At 36.7% G+C, this 16,733-nt stretch overlaps 1 protein-coding gene across 1 annotated transcript in view; it reads left to right on the forward strand.

Annotated features, from left to right (window-relative positions):
- Positions 1-6,789: 6,789 nt before the first annotated feature.
- TM9SF2 (transmembrane 9 superfamily member 2) overlaps positions 6,790-16,733 on the forward strand; it is a 38,980-nt gene continuing 29,036 nt past the window's right edge. Inside the window, exons 1-3 of the mRNA XM_058185622.1 lie at positions 6,790-7,032; positions 9,763-9,830; positions 12,775-12,868. Of these exons, the coding sequence (XP_058041605.1) occupies positions 6,901-7,032; positions 9,763-9,830; positions 12,775-12,868 (294 nt within the window). The 5' untranslated portion in view covers positions 6,790-6,900. The remainder of the gene's footprint in view (positions 7,033-9,762; positions 9,831-12,774; positions 12,869-16,733) is intronic.

A 16,733-nucleotide genomic window follows, 5' to 3' on the forward strand; every position in this document is an offset into this window, starting at 1 on the left:
GATATAATAGAAATCTGCTAAATTACTGGCTAAAGAGCTTTCTCAGACATAATCCAGCAAACAAGACCTCTTTATGCGATAGCCTTTAAAACATGGAGCCCTTCTCCCTTAGTGAACCTCCCTGATTCACAGGAAAGATGCCCCATTACCTCCTGGGTGAATCTCTGGCTCTGGAATTCATTTCCTAAAAAAATTAAAAGCATGCCAAATATTTGTGAAGATGGTTAGAAACCACCCCCTTCATCAAGTTTTTTAATGGTTAATTCTTTACTACTGATTTTTATTTCTCTTTTAACTGTATTAATGCTTTGCTGCAAATGGCTATGGATTTTAAATAAACAGAAAAGTGCAACATTTATTCAATAAGGCAATAACAAATGAGTATGCCAATCATAAACCATGGCGGGATTTATACACAACCCCTACATTAGAAGCAAACTATATTTTGGATTTGTGCGTTGTGTAATCCCAGGCTCAATATGACAGAAGGTTTTGTTTGTTACAGAAAGCTGAAAATGCTGCATCGCTCAGATTAAATAGGTTTATGAAACAATATAAAAGCCTATTAAATTTGGGAGGTGAGGAATAGGGCATAGTATTTAATCTACAGATGATACTGTCTCAATCTTCTGTTCTGAGAAAGCTAAGGCAGACATGAAAGAGACATGAGCCAGTAGTGTGCAACAGCAGCTAAAAAAGCAAATATACTCCTTGGTTGTATAAGCATAGGCATAGAATCAAAATTATGTGAAGTATTAATAATGCTTTATAAATCCTTACTGCATACAGTTTTGGTCACCACATTACAAAAAAGGCATTGAGACTTTGGAAAAAGTGCGAAGAAGAGCAACTAAGATGATTGAAAGCATATGAAGAATGGATTCAATTCTTTTCTTTAGTCTAGGGGTGACATGATAGCAGTATTCCAATATTTGAAGCTACCGCAAAAAATAGGGTGTCCACTTATTTTCCAAAGCACCAGAAGGTAAAACAGAAGGTAAAACAAGAAACAATGGATGGAAACTAATCAAGGAGAGAAGCACCCTGGAATTAAGGAGAAACTTCCTAGTGAGAACGATTAATCAGTGGAACAGTTTGCCTTCAGTAGTTGTAGCAATTTCATCACTGGATTTTAAAGAAAAGACTAGACACCACCTTTTTGAAATGATACAGGGTCTCCTGCTTGAGCAGGGGGTTGGACTAGAAGACCTCCAAGGTCCCTTCCTTCTGTATTCTGATTTAAGTGTGGAGTGGAAAGAAGTAAAGATTACAAGGGGAGAATTTATAAAGCAAGCAGCAATACAGTTTTGCATAGAGACCAAAAGGAAGATTAATATGAAAATTTATATAGACCTTGTTAGAAGAAAATTTTGGGTTCGAATCGAGATAGGTTATTTAAAGAAAACGCAGGGGTGAGTTGCTTGGAGAAAAAGCACAAGCTTATTTCAACAGCATAATGTGCAGTACAGCAATCGAAGGTTGCAACAGAATTAGTTTTCAAGTAATTACTTTTATAATTTTCCTCTCAGAAGTAGAGCTGTCCTTTAGGAAATATTGGATACTTTAAGTAGCTGAATGGCCAAAGTGGGGCACTTAGCGGTTGGCCACCCTGCTGAGCGTGAGGGACTTTTCCACTCATTTACCCTATTAACTGGTTTCCTGCTTAATTAGAACTGCAGCTGGAAGAGGCAATCACATAGAGGAAAGGGTTTTTTTTTTCTTTATTAAGAAGCATGCTATCTGGTATTCACCTGAATGGGCTTGCAACCCTGAGCCAACAACTTTGTGTGTGTAAAGGATTTCCATGTCCTGACAGATGAAAGAGAATGAAAGAGCCATAACGGATCATGCTCCTTTTTCATTTTCTATTAGAAAGATGTCTGCCTCTATCTGCATTACCGCAATGCAGTCTATGCCTTTGAAGAACAGTCAAATACTGCCATTGATACCAAATGCGGCACCTTCTATATTACTTCATTAAAGTTGCTCTAATGATGTAACCCCAGTTTGATGGGTACTGCAGAAATGACCAAGAGCTTTCTAGGTATAATTCAAAAGGCTGGATTTTGCCTATAAAGTTCTAAATGGCTTGATGGGGAGACTGTCTTTTCCCCATCCAAGGCACACTTGCTATCAACAACTTTTAACAGTGAAGATGAACACTATTTGCAGGACATGATGTTCAATTTGAGCATACAGGTTAACAAACATAACTGTGTGAAAAGCACCCCCCCTCCCGAAAATGAAATATTTTGGGGAATACAGTATTAAAAGAGGTAGAATATTATATTTCCTCAAAGGAGAAATGGAGGAACATGTTCTTAGAGGGAGAAAGCTGCTCCCAGTCTTTTTTGTTTCAAATAATGAAATATTTTTCTTCTCTTCTGAGCTGGATTCAAACCATTAACATTCCAAGTCAAAATTTTATTTGCCATTACTGGTCTGCTGAAGCCTTTGAGCGATCAGCTGAAGATCATCCTCCCGTATCTTCGGCCTTGCTCCTCCCACCGCTTCTGTAGCAGAATCCTGAGCTTTACTTTGAGTTTGTTGCTCCTTTTCCTTACGCTTGAGGGCTCCCCTCATCACTCTTTGTTCTTGTGGTTGGTCCTCAGATGGTAACATCACTGGGATCACCTCAGCTTCCACACCAATTTGAGTCTCTTGAATTCTTTTTTCTATTACTTCTATTTCAACTTTCAGCACAGTAGAAAGAAAATCTTTGGCCTTAAGCACAGTTTCAATACGATATCTTCTTCCTTGATAATACACTGTCAAACCAACTGGAACTTCCCATCTAAATTGAATCTGGTACTTCTTAAGTTCTTGTGTAAAAAATATAAAGTCTTTCCTATCCCTTAACATCTTGGGAGAAATCTCTTTCAAAACCTTCAGCTCCTGTTCTCCTATTTTCAGGTTTTTCTGATATGCAACTTGTAAATTCTAATTTCTCACTGTCCGTTTCAAAAAATAAACCACAATGTCTCTAGGAAGTTTCTTCTGCCTGGCAATCTAAGAATTAACTCTGTAAATTTTATCAATTCGATAAGCAACCTCTTGTGGATCAAGTTCAATAAATTCAGCCAGGGCTTCTGATAAAAAATTTTTTAGGTCTTCCCCCTTTTCTTCTTTAAACCCACTAATTCTCAAAGCTCCTTTCCCAGTCTTTTTACAGCAGATGCTCATAAAGAAATCCTGGGCCAGCCTATTCCCAAGCAAAATACCTTCAACTCCAGTGATGGGATTAAAATGTACATACTTCTTCACCCAAATTCTGAGAACAGGACATGACCTTTAGGACATAGTAGGATTAACCCACCACCAGAATTAACCCACCAGAATAGCAAAAGACACACAGCTCACTACACTGCACAACTTCTAGGGGGTATTTCAGACATTGCACAACCCCCAGCAGTATTTCAGAACCTGTATAAAAATCCTTGCACTCATCAAGCTAATTTGTCAGCTGTCCCAGAACTGCACACTGTGGTTCTGTTCATCAATAAATGGACCTTCGTTCCAATCAGCCTCCATTTTATTTCCAGCGATTTTCTCCCAGTTTGGAACTGAACCAGATGGATTTTTCTTCCAACAACTGAGACCAACAACTCCAGCACTAAGCAATGTGGTCATAAAGTGAAAAATGATATGACTGCAGTAACAGCAATTCTGGTAGTTCTGCTTGCAGTTATTAAGCTAATTGCACATAGTCATTAAGTGTAACATCATGTGACTGTGACTTTTGATTTTCTGCTGGCTTCCCCACTGACTTTGCTTGTTGGAAGCCAGTTGTGAAGGTTGCAAATGCTGATCATGTGACCAAGGAGATGCTGCAACACAACTTCAAGGACTGACCATAAATCTCCTTGTTCCGCACTGTCATAACTTTGAACAGTTGCTGGACAAATGGTCATTAAGCGAGAACTGCCTATGTTATATATTGTCTCTGGAAATTAAGAGTGGCAACTTCACTGTTGGCCTGTTCTTGGAATCAGGAAGTATATAAACACAAATAAATAAATAGTTCTAATGTTTGTATTTGACAGCCACCTTGGTGTGGAAGTGGTTAAAGGCTAGAAATCTGGAGACCATATATGTATAAATATATGTATATGTTTTATATGTATATAAAAAAGCAGGACAGTACATATTGATGATTTGTGAAAAATAAACAATTATTTATTATTATTATAGGGAGTAACTTTTTCTTTCCCTTTTAACTCCTATGAAAACTTGTACATCCTGTTCTTTTGTCTTATTAAAGAGTTTTTGCAAATACTTAAATATTGGTCCTAATATCTAGTGGCTAACCCTGAATCAGGAAATTGAGAAATTGACTTATAGTTTATTTACTTTTTACAAGTAATCACTGTGTAGTTTCATGCTTTTTTTTTTTTGAACTGGACAAAAATAGAAAACCTTTTGCATATGAATGTTCAAAGTTAACATCTTAACTGTCTTTAAGCAGTTTCCATTTGCATTAGCAAATACTTTCTGCTTATGAAAGTACTCAATGAAACTCAAGTTTCATTGTCCTGTTGAGGGCAGTTTTTTATTTTTTATTTTTTTTAATTTGCATTTATATCCCACCCTTCTCCGAAGACTCAGGGCGGCTTACACTATGTTAAGCAATAGTCTTCATCCATTTGTATATTATATACAAAGTCAATTTATTGCCCCCAACAATCTGGGTCCTCATTTTACCTACCTTATAAAGGATGGAAGGCTGAGTCAACCTTGGGCCTGGTGGGACTTTAACCTGCAGTAATTGCAAGCAGCTGTGTTAATAACAGACTGTTTTAGCAGTCTGAGCCACCAGAGGCCCTTCCAAGTTTATTGGAAAATAAACTAAGTAGAATTTGTAAATTTTTGTAACTGCAGTGCAGAGATGTGATCTACATTTTTAAAATATGTCCTGATGATGTTTCCTTCATCTTGCCATAAAGTCAGCTTTAGTGATATTTCATGTTCAAGTTTTAAAGTTGAGCTCTTCCTCTTCTCCCAAAATATTTTTAGCTGTAAATATGACTAAGACACTTCCCCAAAATAGTGGTGATAAAGCTAGCAGTCGCAGCAATCTGTGGCACCTGGAATCCCTGCACCACCATATTTTGGACCAGCTTTAGTTTCTGAGTGGTTTTCAAAGGCAGCCCCATATAGTATCCATTTGCAGTATCCATTTGAGAGGTGATGTTTAGGATATCTGAAGGGTTTCTCCACAGCCCGAGGTAGGTTCTGAGGATGTTGGGAGGCAGCCTCCAAGCAGTCATTTTTCTCCCTGGATTTTTGTCTTTGACAGTGTTTTGTTTCCCAAGTTTCTTTGAAAAACCTGTTTTTCAAAACTGAACTCCTTCCAAGCTTTCAACAAATTGGATAACAGCAGATCTAGTTCTGTTACTGAAGTCACATTTTCTGCAATTAAAATTAGTTTTATTTACTTTTTACAAGTAATCACTGTGTAGTTTCATGCTTTGTTTTTGAACTGGACAAAAATAGAAAACCTTTTGCATATGAATGTTCAAAGTTAACATCTTAACTGTCTTTAAGCAGTTTCCATTTGCATTAGCAACTACTTTCTGCTTATGAAAGTACTCAATGAAACTCAAGTTTCATTGTCCTGTTGAGGACAGTTTTTTTATTTTTTTTATTTTTATTTGCATTTATATCCCACCCTTCTCCGAAGACTCAGGGCGGCTTACACTATGTTAAGCAATAATCTTCATCCATTTGTATATTATATACAAAGTCAACTTATTGCCCCCAACAATCTGGGTCCTCATTTTACCTACCTTATAAAGGATGGAAGGCTGAGTCAACCTTGGGCCTGGTGGGACTTTAACCTGCAGTAATTGCAAGCAGCTGTGTTAATAACAGACTGTTTTAGCAGTCTGAGCCACCAGAGGCCCTTCCAAGTTTATTGGAAAATAAACTAAGTAGAATTTGTAAATTTTTGTAACTGCAGTGCAGAGATGTGATCTACATTTTTAAAATATGTCCTGATGATGTTTCCTTCATCTTGCCATAAAGTCAGCTTTAGTGATATTTCATGTTCAAGTTTTAAAGTTGAGCTCTTCCTCTTCTCCCAAAATATTTTTAGCTGTAAATATGACTAAGACACTTCCCCAAAATAGTGGTGATAAAGCTAGCAGTGGCAGCAATCTGTGGCACATGGAATCCCTGCATCACCATATTTTGGACCAGCTTTAGTTTCTGAGTGGTTTTCAAAGGCAGCCCCATATAGAGTACATTGCAGTATCCATTTGAGAGGTGATGTTTAGGATATCTGAAGGGTTTCTCCACAGCCCGAGGTAGGTTCTGAGGATGTTGGGAGGCAGCCTCCAAGCAGTCATTTTTCTCCCTGGATTTTTGTCTTTGACAGTGTTTTGTTTCCCAAGTTTCTTTGAAAAACCTGTTTTTCAAAACTGAACTCCTTCCAAGCTTTCAACAAATTGGATAACAGCAGATCTAGTTCTGTTACTGAAGTCACATTTTCTGCAATTAAAATTAGTTTTTGTTTAAACTAATGCTTTCCCAATTTGGCAACTTTTAAGAAGTGTGGATTTCAATTTCCAGAATTCCCCTGAGGGAATTCTGAGAGTTGAAGTCCTGGCTTCTTCAAACCGCTCTAGAGCAGACGTTGAAATTCGGAGCTGTGCCTTAACTGGACCGCGCTTTCCTTAGCCCCGCCCAGACCCGCTGTAACCATGGCAGTCAAGAAACATCCCCCCCACCCAGCCACCCCCGCCCGCTAAGGCTAAGCGGAAATGACTCTTCGTGCACTTCCTGCGAACACCGGTTGACGTGTCTGCCGAAGCCGGAAGTAGCCGCCGAGAAGGCTCGGAGCGTGGGGGCCGCGGGGTTTTGTTTTGTTTTCGCTTCCCCTCCGTCCTCGTCTGAGTCGCTATGGCGGTCGCGCGGCTGTTGCTGCTTTCCGCACTGCAGGCGGTTCTTCCGCCCTTCGCCTCCTCTTTCTACTTGCCCGGCCTGGCTCCCGTTAATTTCTGCGAGAAGCCGAATAAGGTCTTTGAGTGCAAGGTCTGTGACTGAGGAGGAGGGTCCCTTGCCTGGGAGAGGAGAGGGGCGGGTCGGGACGGGACTGGGCTGGGAGGATCGGGACGACCGAGCTTCTCCCCCCAATTTCTCTTGTCTCTGGGGCGGCCGCTGGTGGGTGGCTGCCTTCCTCAAGCGCTTTGCAGTCCTGGGATTTTTTTTCCCTCAATCAACCACACTGTCAAATAATGTACTAAGACTGTATTACAATTATTCTTCTCTTCCTTACTAGTATCTATCTCTTCCCACTTATTACTGTGACCATGTTGCTTGTATCTTTTCAATTTATATTGGTTTTGTTTGCTTCCTAGTACGAGTTGATAGCTTATTAGTAACCCTGACTATCACTAAGTGTATCTTTTTATTCTTGATGAATGAATTTTATTCTCCTTATGTACACTGAGAGCATATGCACCAAAGACAAATTCCTTGTGTGTCCATTCACACTTGGCCAATAAATTATTCTATTCTATCCTATCCCTATCCTTATCCCTATCCTTATCCCTATCCGTATCCCTTTCCCTATCCCTATCCCAATCCCATATTGTCTGCTAAGATCTGTTATCCATCCATCCAGACAGACTGACAGATCAGGTCTCAGCCTACTTAGCATCTTCCTTTCCTTCTCTTCCTCCTCCTGCCAAAGGCAACTAAAAGGGCTATTCCCTGTTGCAAAAGCCAAAAAGTTAAAACGCCCCCTCCCCTTCATTGACTTCTTGAATGGGTCACATTATTTTCTTTGACTGCAATTACCAAAGTGTGATTTGCCATTTGCTGCTTGTGGTTTGGTTGGTTGGCCTTTTGATCTTCCTAACCTTGGCCATCGACCTGGCACTTCTCTGGAGTGTCTAGTGTCCTTTAGAATTCAAATTGTTGAAGAGGAAGTTTTTTTTTTTAAAAAAAATAAAGTTTATTATCCAGTCTTAATTTGTATTTTGCCAGCATGAAGCTGAACACAAGGAAGTAGCCATCCCACTGCTTTTCCAATTTGAATGGGCAGATGGGCTTTTTAAAGGAAGAAATCTGGTTTTGATTTGAGGGTGATGTTTCAAACACAAAACATATTGTGGCTCATCTGTTCTCTGATCTCACCTGTAATTGGCACTTGTCATTATCTTGAGAATTGATCCATCAGTAAGGTTTTTTTTCTGAACCAATTTCATTGATGTCCTGCTGTTTGAATCACCAAATGACCGTGGTAGACAATGCACATTGAACCTTCATGGAAAAAGAGATGATGTTTTTCTTAAAATTTTGCTATTGGTGATTAGTAAACCTTAATTATGGCTTAGAATTATGTGCATAGCCATAGATATTTAATAAATGGTTAGACTCAGAGGTATCAAGTTTAGCACATACTGTAAACTTAACTGTTATTTACATTAAATAAATTTTAAGTTCCTGCTGGAGCCTTCTAGATGAATGGAAAATTTATTACTGTGTGATTTGAGAAGAGGAAAAGCATCTTAATTAATCCAGTTTTCTTAGATATGTCTTTTACATATTTTATATATCGCCATGATATGTGATTCCAGCCACTGATATTTATTTTTCAAAGTATGGTTTATGGCTTAGCTCTTGGTGAATCATGTGTTTGACTTCAATACATTAATTAAATTTCAATTAAGTTAAAGTAAGTTAACTTAAATTACTATAGTGCGTTAGATAAGAAATGCCATTCTCAAACTGGCATTTTCTTCACATTCCTCTGTGGCAATTGTACTATTTTGACAGTCCTAAATAAATAAATATAAATCTATCCATTAATTTTCCACTCCAGAATGCAGATAAATGAAATCACTTTTGTATTCAGTGGATAATACAGTTATTACAAAAATTGATTATGACCCCTTGCTTTTTGTGCCTTTATAAAAGATCACTTAAAACTCTGGAAATAGATGTCTGTCAGGTGCCATCTGCCATTATAATCATCATATTCAGGGCCAATATGCTTAGGAAAGGGAATAAGAAACCTATTGAATTTGTGTTTTATCTGTTTGCATAGAGCTATTTGGAAGGTAATTGTCAAAACTATAATAATGCATCATGTTAATTATTTTAATGATATGTGTTTTCTGGGTTGGAAAGTTTATTTCATACTATCAACCCTACTAGTAATTTCAACTCTGTTAATAATTTATTTGCATCCCGCCTTTTTTTTTTTATAAACAACTCAAGGCAGTGAAGCTATCCAGTACACCTTCCTCCTCCTATTTCTCCCACAACAACAACCCTGCTGTGAATTGGGTGGGCTGTAAGATAGTGACTGGCCCAAAGTCATCCCGCTGGCTAATTTGAACTACTTTTGATAAAATATTGTTTCAGTAATGCTCTACGGTATTTAAAATTATATATGAAGATATATTTCTCTGTTGCTTAAAGAATCAATCCTACTATATTTCTTCCCATGGGCTACATGCATTGAAAGTTGTAACCTTGTGTACCAACTTCCTGATCTGTTTTAGGAGCTGTCAGCATCCACATGCATCAGATGTAGGAAACATGGTTTTTCTAAAGAGAGTGAGAAATTCCTATTACTAACTAGATCTATTTGCCGTTTGAAAATAGAATTCAATAAAAGTGCATTTACTTTAGACTTTAGTTATTCTAAATAAAGTGCTATGTTAAAAATACTTTAATTACGTTGTCTATAACTAAGAAAATCAATATGGGTTATTTTAATTATCTCTAATAATGTTTTCTTGATATTTGCAGTCTGTGATAGAACTATTTGTGAATAGACTGGATTCTGTGGAATCAGTCCTTCCTTACGAATATACTGCGTAAGTATATTAAATTGTATTCCTAATTTGGTTTGTAACATTGAACTATTAGTACTTTATGAATGCTTTGCTAAGCTAAAAAAGGGATGGCAATCCCAATTCAGCCATGGTGGCAAATTACTTTTGCCCTTTGGATTAGTTGCTTGGTGCAATATTTGATTTGCTAAGTCCTAATCTGAGCATTTGTCCTGAGGACAGTATTGCATTCATTTGCTCAGTTATAGAAATTAATTTAATAATTTATCTCTACTATCCTAAACAAACATGGGACATCATTTTGTTCCATAGTATAGATGTGCTCATAATGCATATCTAAGAAAGGTGGCTTTAGTTCTGATCCATTGTATTTTAGAATCTCATAACTAAAAATGTTCAAATTGCTAAACTAATTAATTTTAAATATCAGTATTTAATAGATTTCCTGTACATCTTAATGCACAAATACAATTATTTTGGAAAATATAATCTTTTTTCCCAAGCATAACTTTTAAAGATTAAAGATAGAAAAATTATGAGATCTTACACAAGAATTCAGATCTGATAAGATATGACACTCATAATATTTTGGGTTACTTTTACTTTTAAAAAGCTTAAAACATTTTTCCTTTTGTCTTAGTATTTTTTTTTTTAACAAAGGTCATTTAGTATTATGTGAGGTGCCATGGTGCTTGATAATGTTGCATTGGCTGGTTGGTTGATTATGTGTCATCAGTTTGCTTGTTGTAACACTAACACTAACCTCTTAGCAACCACATAAATAGAACTTTTCCATGAAAAATATTTCTAATCTTGTCCTTCAAATCTTCCAATGGTGCACCTCTCACCAGTCCATCTACCAAGCTACCCACCATCTTTTTCTTTTCCACTTTTTCCAAAATTAGATCCTTTTCCAGAGAACTAAGCCTTTGCTTAGTTCTGAAATATAATAACCTAAGCTTGGTGTTTCTTAAGTAAACATTTGGGTTGATTTATTCAGTGATCCATTTGTTTGTTTTTTGCCTGTCCATGGTATTCTCAAGATTTTTCATCAACAGCAAAGTTCAAAAGTGTCAAAACTTTATCCTATTTCTTTTAAATCCAACTTTCACTTTGATAAGAGTATCAGAGGGAATATCATCAGTGTTTTGCTAGTGGCCCTCAATATAAGGCTTGGGGAATCTTAGGTATAACCACACTAGATGTGAAGGCTTGACCCCTCTGACATTAGTAGATAATTGCAATATGAGATGAAAGTGTCTAAATACTTAATAGAGAAGTTGCATTTTTATTATTTTCTAAGGCCATTTTTTCTGGGCATGGAAAGGCAGTCAGACCAAAATATATTTTAAGTATTTGATTCATGCTTGTTTAGATCTGAAGATACCGTATTTTTCCGAGTATAAAGATGCATCTTTTTCTCCCCAAAAAGAGGGTGAAAATCTGGGTGCATCTTATACTCTGAACGTAGCCCCGCCCAGCCTCATAAACTGAGTTTCAGAGGCTGAAAAAAGCCTCTGAAATGAAGCTTCAGAAAAAAAGCCTCTGAAATGCAGGTTTCAGAGGCTGAAAAAAAAGCAAAGCGTAGAGCTCACGACCAAGGAACCTGTTGCTAAAATTCACCTCTGGGAACAGTTGATTGTGGGTATTCCGGGAGGCCGGTCCACCCACCAGTCAGTTTTTTTTCTTATTTTCCTCCCCAAAAACTAAGGTGCGTCTTATACTCCAAAAAATGTGGTACTTAAATTTTATCTCAATTTTCAAGCTAAGAAGTTCTTTAACATTAGCTTGGTCTACTGTCCTACCATTGACTGTATTTGAAAGGTAGATGTAAGAAAATACCCTATACTTCCTAACTGTGCCCCTGTAACACAGGCACTATAAAATCCACTGCCCATCTCTTACGCATTCATTAAATTTGAATGGATGCTCATTTCACAAAAAGCAACTCTGGGCAGTGTCAACAATTCAATAAGATAACACACATATAACTATAAAATCAGTATACAAATATAAAAATGCACATTAAAAGATAAATATTATAAAAACAAATATGTAAACCCTATGCAAAGAGAGGATAAGAATAGCTATCTCAGTAATGGAGCCATCTAAGCATGACTCCAGGTCCCTGGGAGCCCAGGCCTGATAACATAACCAGATCTTGAGGGGCGTCCAGTATATCAAAAGGGATGAATAAATCTCTTATTATATGATTTATAGAGAGTCTGGAGCTTGCTCTATCTATCTTCACGTAGAAAAATACCCAAGGATACTGATTCTTTCTGCATGCAGTTTCTTCCATCTGACTAGTTGGACTCTGTTTCTTTGAATGTTGCCAAGTTTTGTTATACTACCACCAAAATAAAGTGGGAATTGACATATTCACAGACTGAAAAACATAAATAAATGGATGATATGGAATTCTATTGCTATATGCATAGTAGCTAGAGGATTTACGCTTCCTCCTTGACCATAGGCAATAGTTTTAAATTCAGAAGTTTGGTGACATCAATATATTTTCTCAGATTCCAATTTTTAACTTTTGTTACTGCATAGTTTTAAACGATATGTTTTTAGCTTTACGATATCAGCTTTGGTATTACCATGTTAAAACAGTGATATACATTAATCATATATTTGTATATAGAATGTCACCTAAGATGATATTCTCTTATGTGTTATTTTATTTTATTTCTTCTTTGCTTGACTGCCTCTGTTTTATTTGGGTCGTGAACTAAAATGAAGGATTGACTTTCTGACTAGTTCTTGTTGGTGAGATACATTAAAATAAAACAGTCCCAAAATATTATTGAAAGTGTTAATTTCTGAAAATTTATAAACTACTTAAAATTAATTTAGAAAACTAACTAGACCTTTCGTAAAAAGTGATGCACAGAAGGCTGTTCAAATAAAATATTTTAACTCATACTGAGATGTTGGAATTTTATAAATCTGTATTCTTCCATAGATTTGATTTTTGCCAAGCAGAGGGAGGAAAACGACCTTCTGAAAACCTTGGTCAAGTATTGTTTGGTGAGAGGATTGAACCATCTCCCTACAAGGTATAATCCTCATTTGTACAACTGAACAAATGTAAAATTGAAAAACAAAGCGTAGAGCTCACGACCAAGGAACCTGTTGCTAAAATTCACCTCTGGGAACAGTTGATTGTGGGTATTCCGGGAGGCCGATCCACCCACCAGTCAGTTTTTTTTCTTATTTTCCTCCCCAAAAACTAAGGTGCATCTTATACTCCAAAAAATGTGGTACTTAAATTTTATCTCAATTTTCAAGCTAAGAAGTTCTTTAACATTAGCTTGGTCTACTGTCCTACCATTGACTGTATTTGAAAGGTAGATGTAAGAAAATACCCTATACTTCCTAACTGCCCCTGTAACACAGGCACTATAAAATCCACTGCCCATCTCTAACGCATTCATTAAATTTGAATGGATGCTCATTTCACAAAAAGCAACTCTGGGCAGTGTCAACAATTCAATAAGATAACACACATATAACTATAAAATCAGTATACAAATATAAAAATGCACATTAAAAGATAAATATTATAAAAACAAATATGTAAACCCTATGCAAAGAGAGGATAAGAATAGCTATCTCAGTAATGGAGCCATCTAAGCATGACTCCAGGTCCCTGGGAGCCCAGGCCTGATAACATAACCAGATCTTGAGGCGTCAGTATATCAAAAGGATGAATAAATCTCTTATTATATGATTTATAGAGAGTCTGGAGCTTGCTCTATCTATCTTCACGTAGAAAAATACCCAAGGATACTGATTCTTTCTGCATGCAGTTTCTTCCATCTGACTAGTTGGACTCTGTTTCTTTGAATGTTGCCAAGTTTTGTTATACTACCACCAAAATAAAGTGGGAATTGACATATTCACAGACTGAAAAACATAAATAAATGGATGATATGGAATTCTATTGCTATATGCATAGTAGCTAGAGGATTTACGCTTCCTCCTTGACCATAGGCAATAGTTTTAAATTCAGAAGTTTGGTGACATCAATATATTTTCTCAGATTCCAATTTTTAACTTTTGTTACTGCATAGTTTTAAACGATATGTTTTTAGCTTTACGATATCAGCTTTGGTATTACCATGTTAAAACAGTGATATACATTAATCATATATTTTTATATAGAATGTCACCTAAGATGATATTCTCTTATGTGTTATTTTATTTTATTTCTTCTTTGCTTGACTGCCTCTGTTTTATTTGGGTCGTGAACTAAAATGAAGGATTGACTTTCTGACTAGTTCTTGTTGGTGAGATACATTAAAATAAAACAGTCCCAAAATATTATTGAAAGTGTTAATTTCTGAAAATTTATAAACTACTTAAAATTAATTTAGAAAACTAACTAGACCTTTCGTAAAAAGATGCACAGAAGGCTGTTCAAATAAAATATTTTAACTCATACTGAGATGTTGGAATTTTATAAATCTGTATTCTTCCATAGATTTGATTTTTGCCAAGCAGAGGGAGGAAAACGACCTTCTGAAAACCTTGGTCAAGTATTGTTTGGTGAGAGGATTGAACCATCTCCCTACAAGGTATAATCCTCATTTGTACAACTGAACAAATGTAAAATTGAAAAACAAAGCATGAATCTCACCAAAATGAAAACCTGAGCAGAATTGTTGCATGGAAAGTACCAGTATGTAGCATTCTTGGGCCAATTTTAGAGACTTGGGAAGAACCTACAGATGCTAAAGCCTACTGGTTTTTTTGTGTGTGTGTATGTTTGTTTGTTTTTGCTTGCTGCTGCTAGGATATTGAGATATTGAGTTAAAACTAATTTTCTAGTATCGTTATGGTCGTTGTCATGTTGCAAGGTCTACTTTTGTTTAAGCTTCATTCTTCCAACCGATGGTCTCATATTGTCCTCTAGCACTTTCTGGTACAATGAAGACTTCCTAATTGATTCTGTGATGCTGAGCTTCCAGACCCTGATGCAGCAAAGCAGCCCCAAATCATAACATTTTCAACACTAGTTGGTATCTGATGAATGGTTCTTCTAGTGAAATGTTTCATTAAACATGTCTTCTAGTACTGTGGCCAAATAACCCTATATTTGCCTTATTTATTCAGAGCACATTATTCCAGAAGTCCTGGTTTTGCTTTGCTGATAATGAGCAAACTTTAATCTTGCCCTGATGGGGTTTGTGTTGGTTTTTGGGGCGGGGGGAGATGGCAAAGATATCCTTCTGACATACCTCTTATTTAGATTTAATTTGTGCAGTTCCTCTCTAAAGGTAGATTCATCCATTTTGACTCAGTCATGGGGAGAACTACCTATAGGTTACATGATGAAATTCTGGGTTCTTAGAGACTTGTTTCAGCATCTGCTCTGAGATTGAAGCTGCCTGGCCTAGGCAAGTTGGCAGTTAAAATCTTCACCATTTGTAGGTGAAACAATGGGCTGCAAAATAAAAGTGATGCATTATATTTGTTGTATCCCATTTATCTATTGATATTATTGACGTGAGGATCAAATCAAAGTACCTTGATGAACGTATCTTTTCTTTTATGTACACTAAGAGCATATGCACCAAGACAAATTCCTTGTGTGTCCAATCACACTTGGCCAGTAAAAATTCTAAAAAAAAATATATATATCTGTATGTTGAAATATATTGGACACTTTTCAGTGGGGATATATCTTTTTTTAGTGTCCCCAATTCATGTTTTATGGCTGTAAGCTGCTCAAATATTGAGATAACAGTTTGCGCTGTGAGGAGGCATTGTTTTGCCATAAACTCAGTTGAATTTTCCCTTGATTTTCTTATTTTTGGACTTGGCTTCAGCTCCCCTGAAGCAGATACCTGAGTTGGCTATCATTTTGCTCTTCCCCAAGAAATGAGGAAAGGTCTGATAGTTATTGCTTTGCCAGCTCTGTTTGATGGTCACATTCTTGTGCTTCAAATTTGTTAGATTTGGGGAGGGGGTTGTTTTACTTAACAGTTCTCTTTCCTGCGAAGTGCTCCTGAATTCTTGGTTGTTTTAAAGACTTCAAAGCAGGGAGATGTCCAGGGCTAACACCATGGTGTTTCTTTCTTTTCCCCATAACTATCAAATCTGGGGCAAAATCTGTTATCTTTGTATTTGTCTTCACTATCGTCTCATCCAAAGGAAGTTAGTTTAGTAAAAAAATAAGTCCAGCAAAAGTGCTAAAAAATTAATTATATAATAAAACTGAGCAGAGCTGCTGTAAATGTGGATTGCAGTTCAGGTTCCTCCCCCAGTGGGGTTGTATTTTTTTCACACGACTATAGCTATGCTGCTGAATCCATTTCCATCAGTCATCACTTGTCTTATCAGCATACTGAACTGTTGTATGCCTTTGGTCAGCCCCAGTACTGTTTATTGCCTGACTCAGTCTGTTTCTGGTTTTTTTAGGCATATAATTTATCTGGGCAGACTCTGCTTTCTGTGATTAGCCAGAAAGCGACATGCCGCACAAGCAGATCCAAGGAGAGATGATTTTAGGCAATAAAGTGGAAAAGGCCCAAGCTTTAAAACAGCTGAGTTTTCAAAAAAACTTATTTCCATCTTAACAAAGTTGTTTGGCCGCATAAGAATTGTAGATTGGAGTTATAGGCTAATTTATTAATTTAGGAATGCATGGAGGTTACTGGTAGTTTGTCCTCTTGGGCTAACAGCTACCTCAAATTTTATCATATTGATTCTGGTTAAGTTAGGTTGTTTTATTTTCACTGTGCAATTTTAGGCTACAGCTGCCACATGAATTACCACCAAAGTTTGAGGGCTCTCTGATAGAAGCCCCAGGATCTACTCTTACATTTGCAGAAACTCATTTAGTGTGGAGTTACGTTTTCGGCATAATTTAAAATATAATGAGTGTTTCTTTTCATGGAGGTATAGTGTTTTTTTTTT

Source organism: Ahaetulla prasina, chromosome 5 (assembly GCF_028640845.1).
Source record: "Ahaetulla prasina isolate Xishuangbanna chromosome 5, ASM2864084v1, whole genome shotgun sequence".
NCBI classification, from domain to species: Eukaryota; Metazoa; Chordata; class Lepidosauria; order Squamata; family Colubridae; genus Ahaetulla; species Ahaetulla prasina.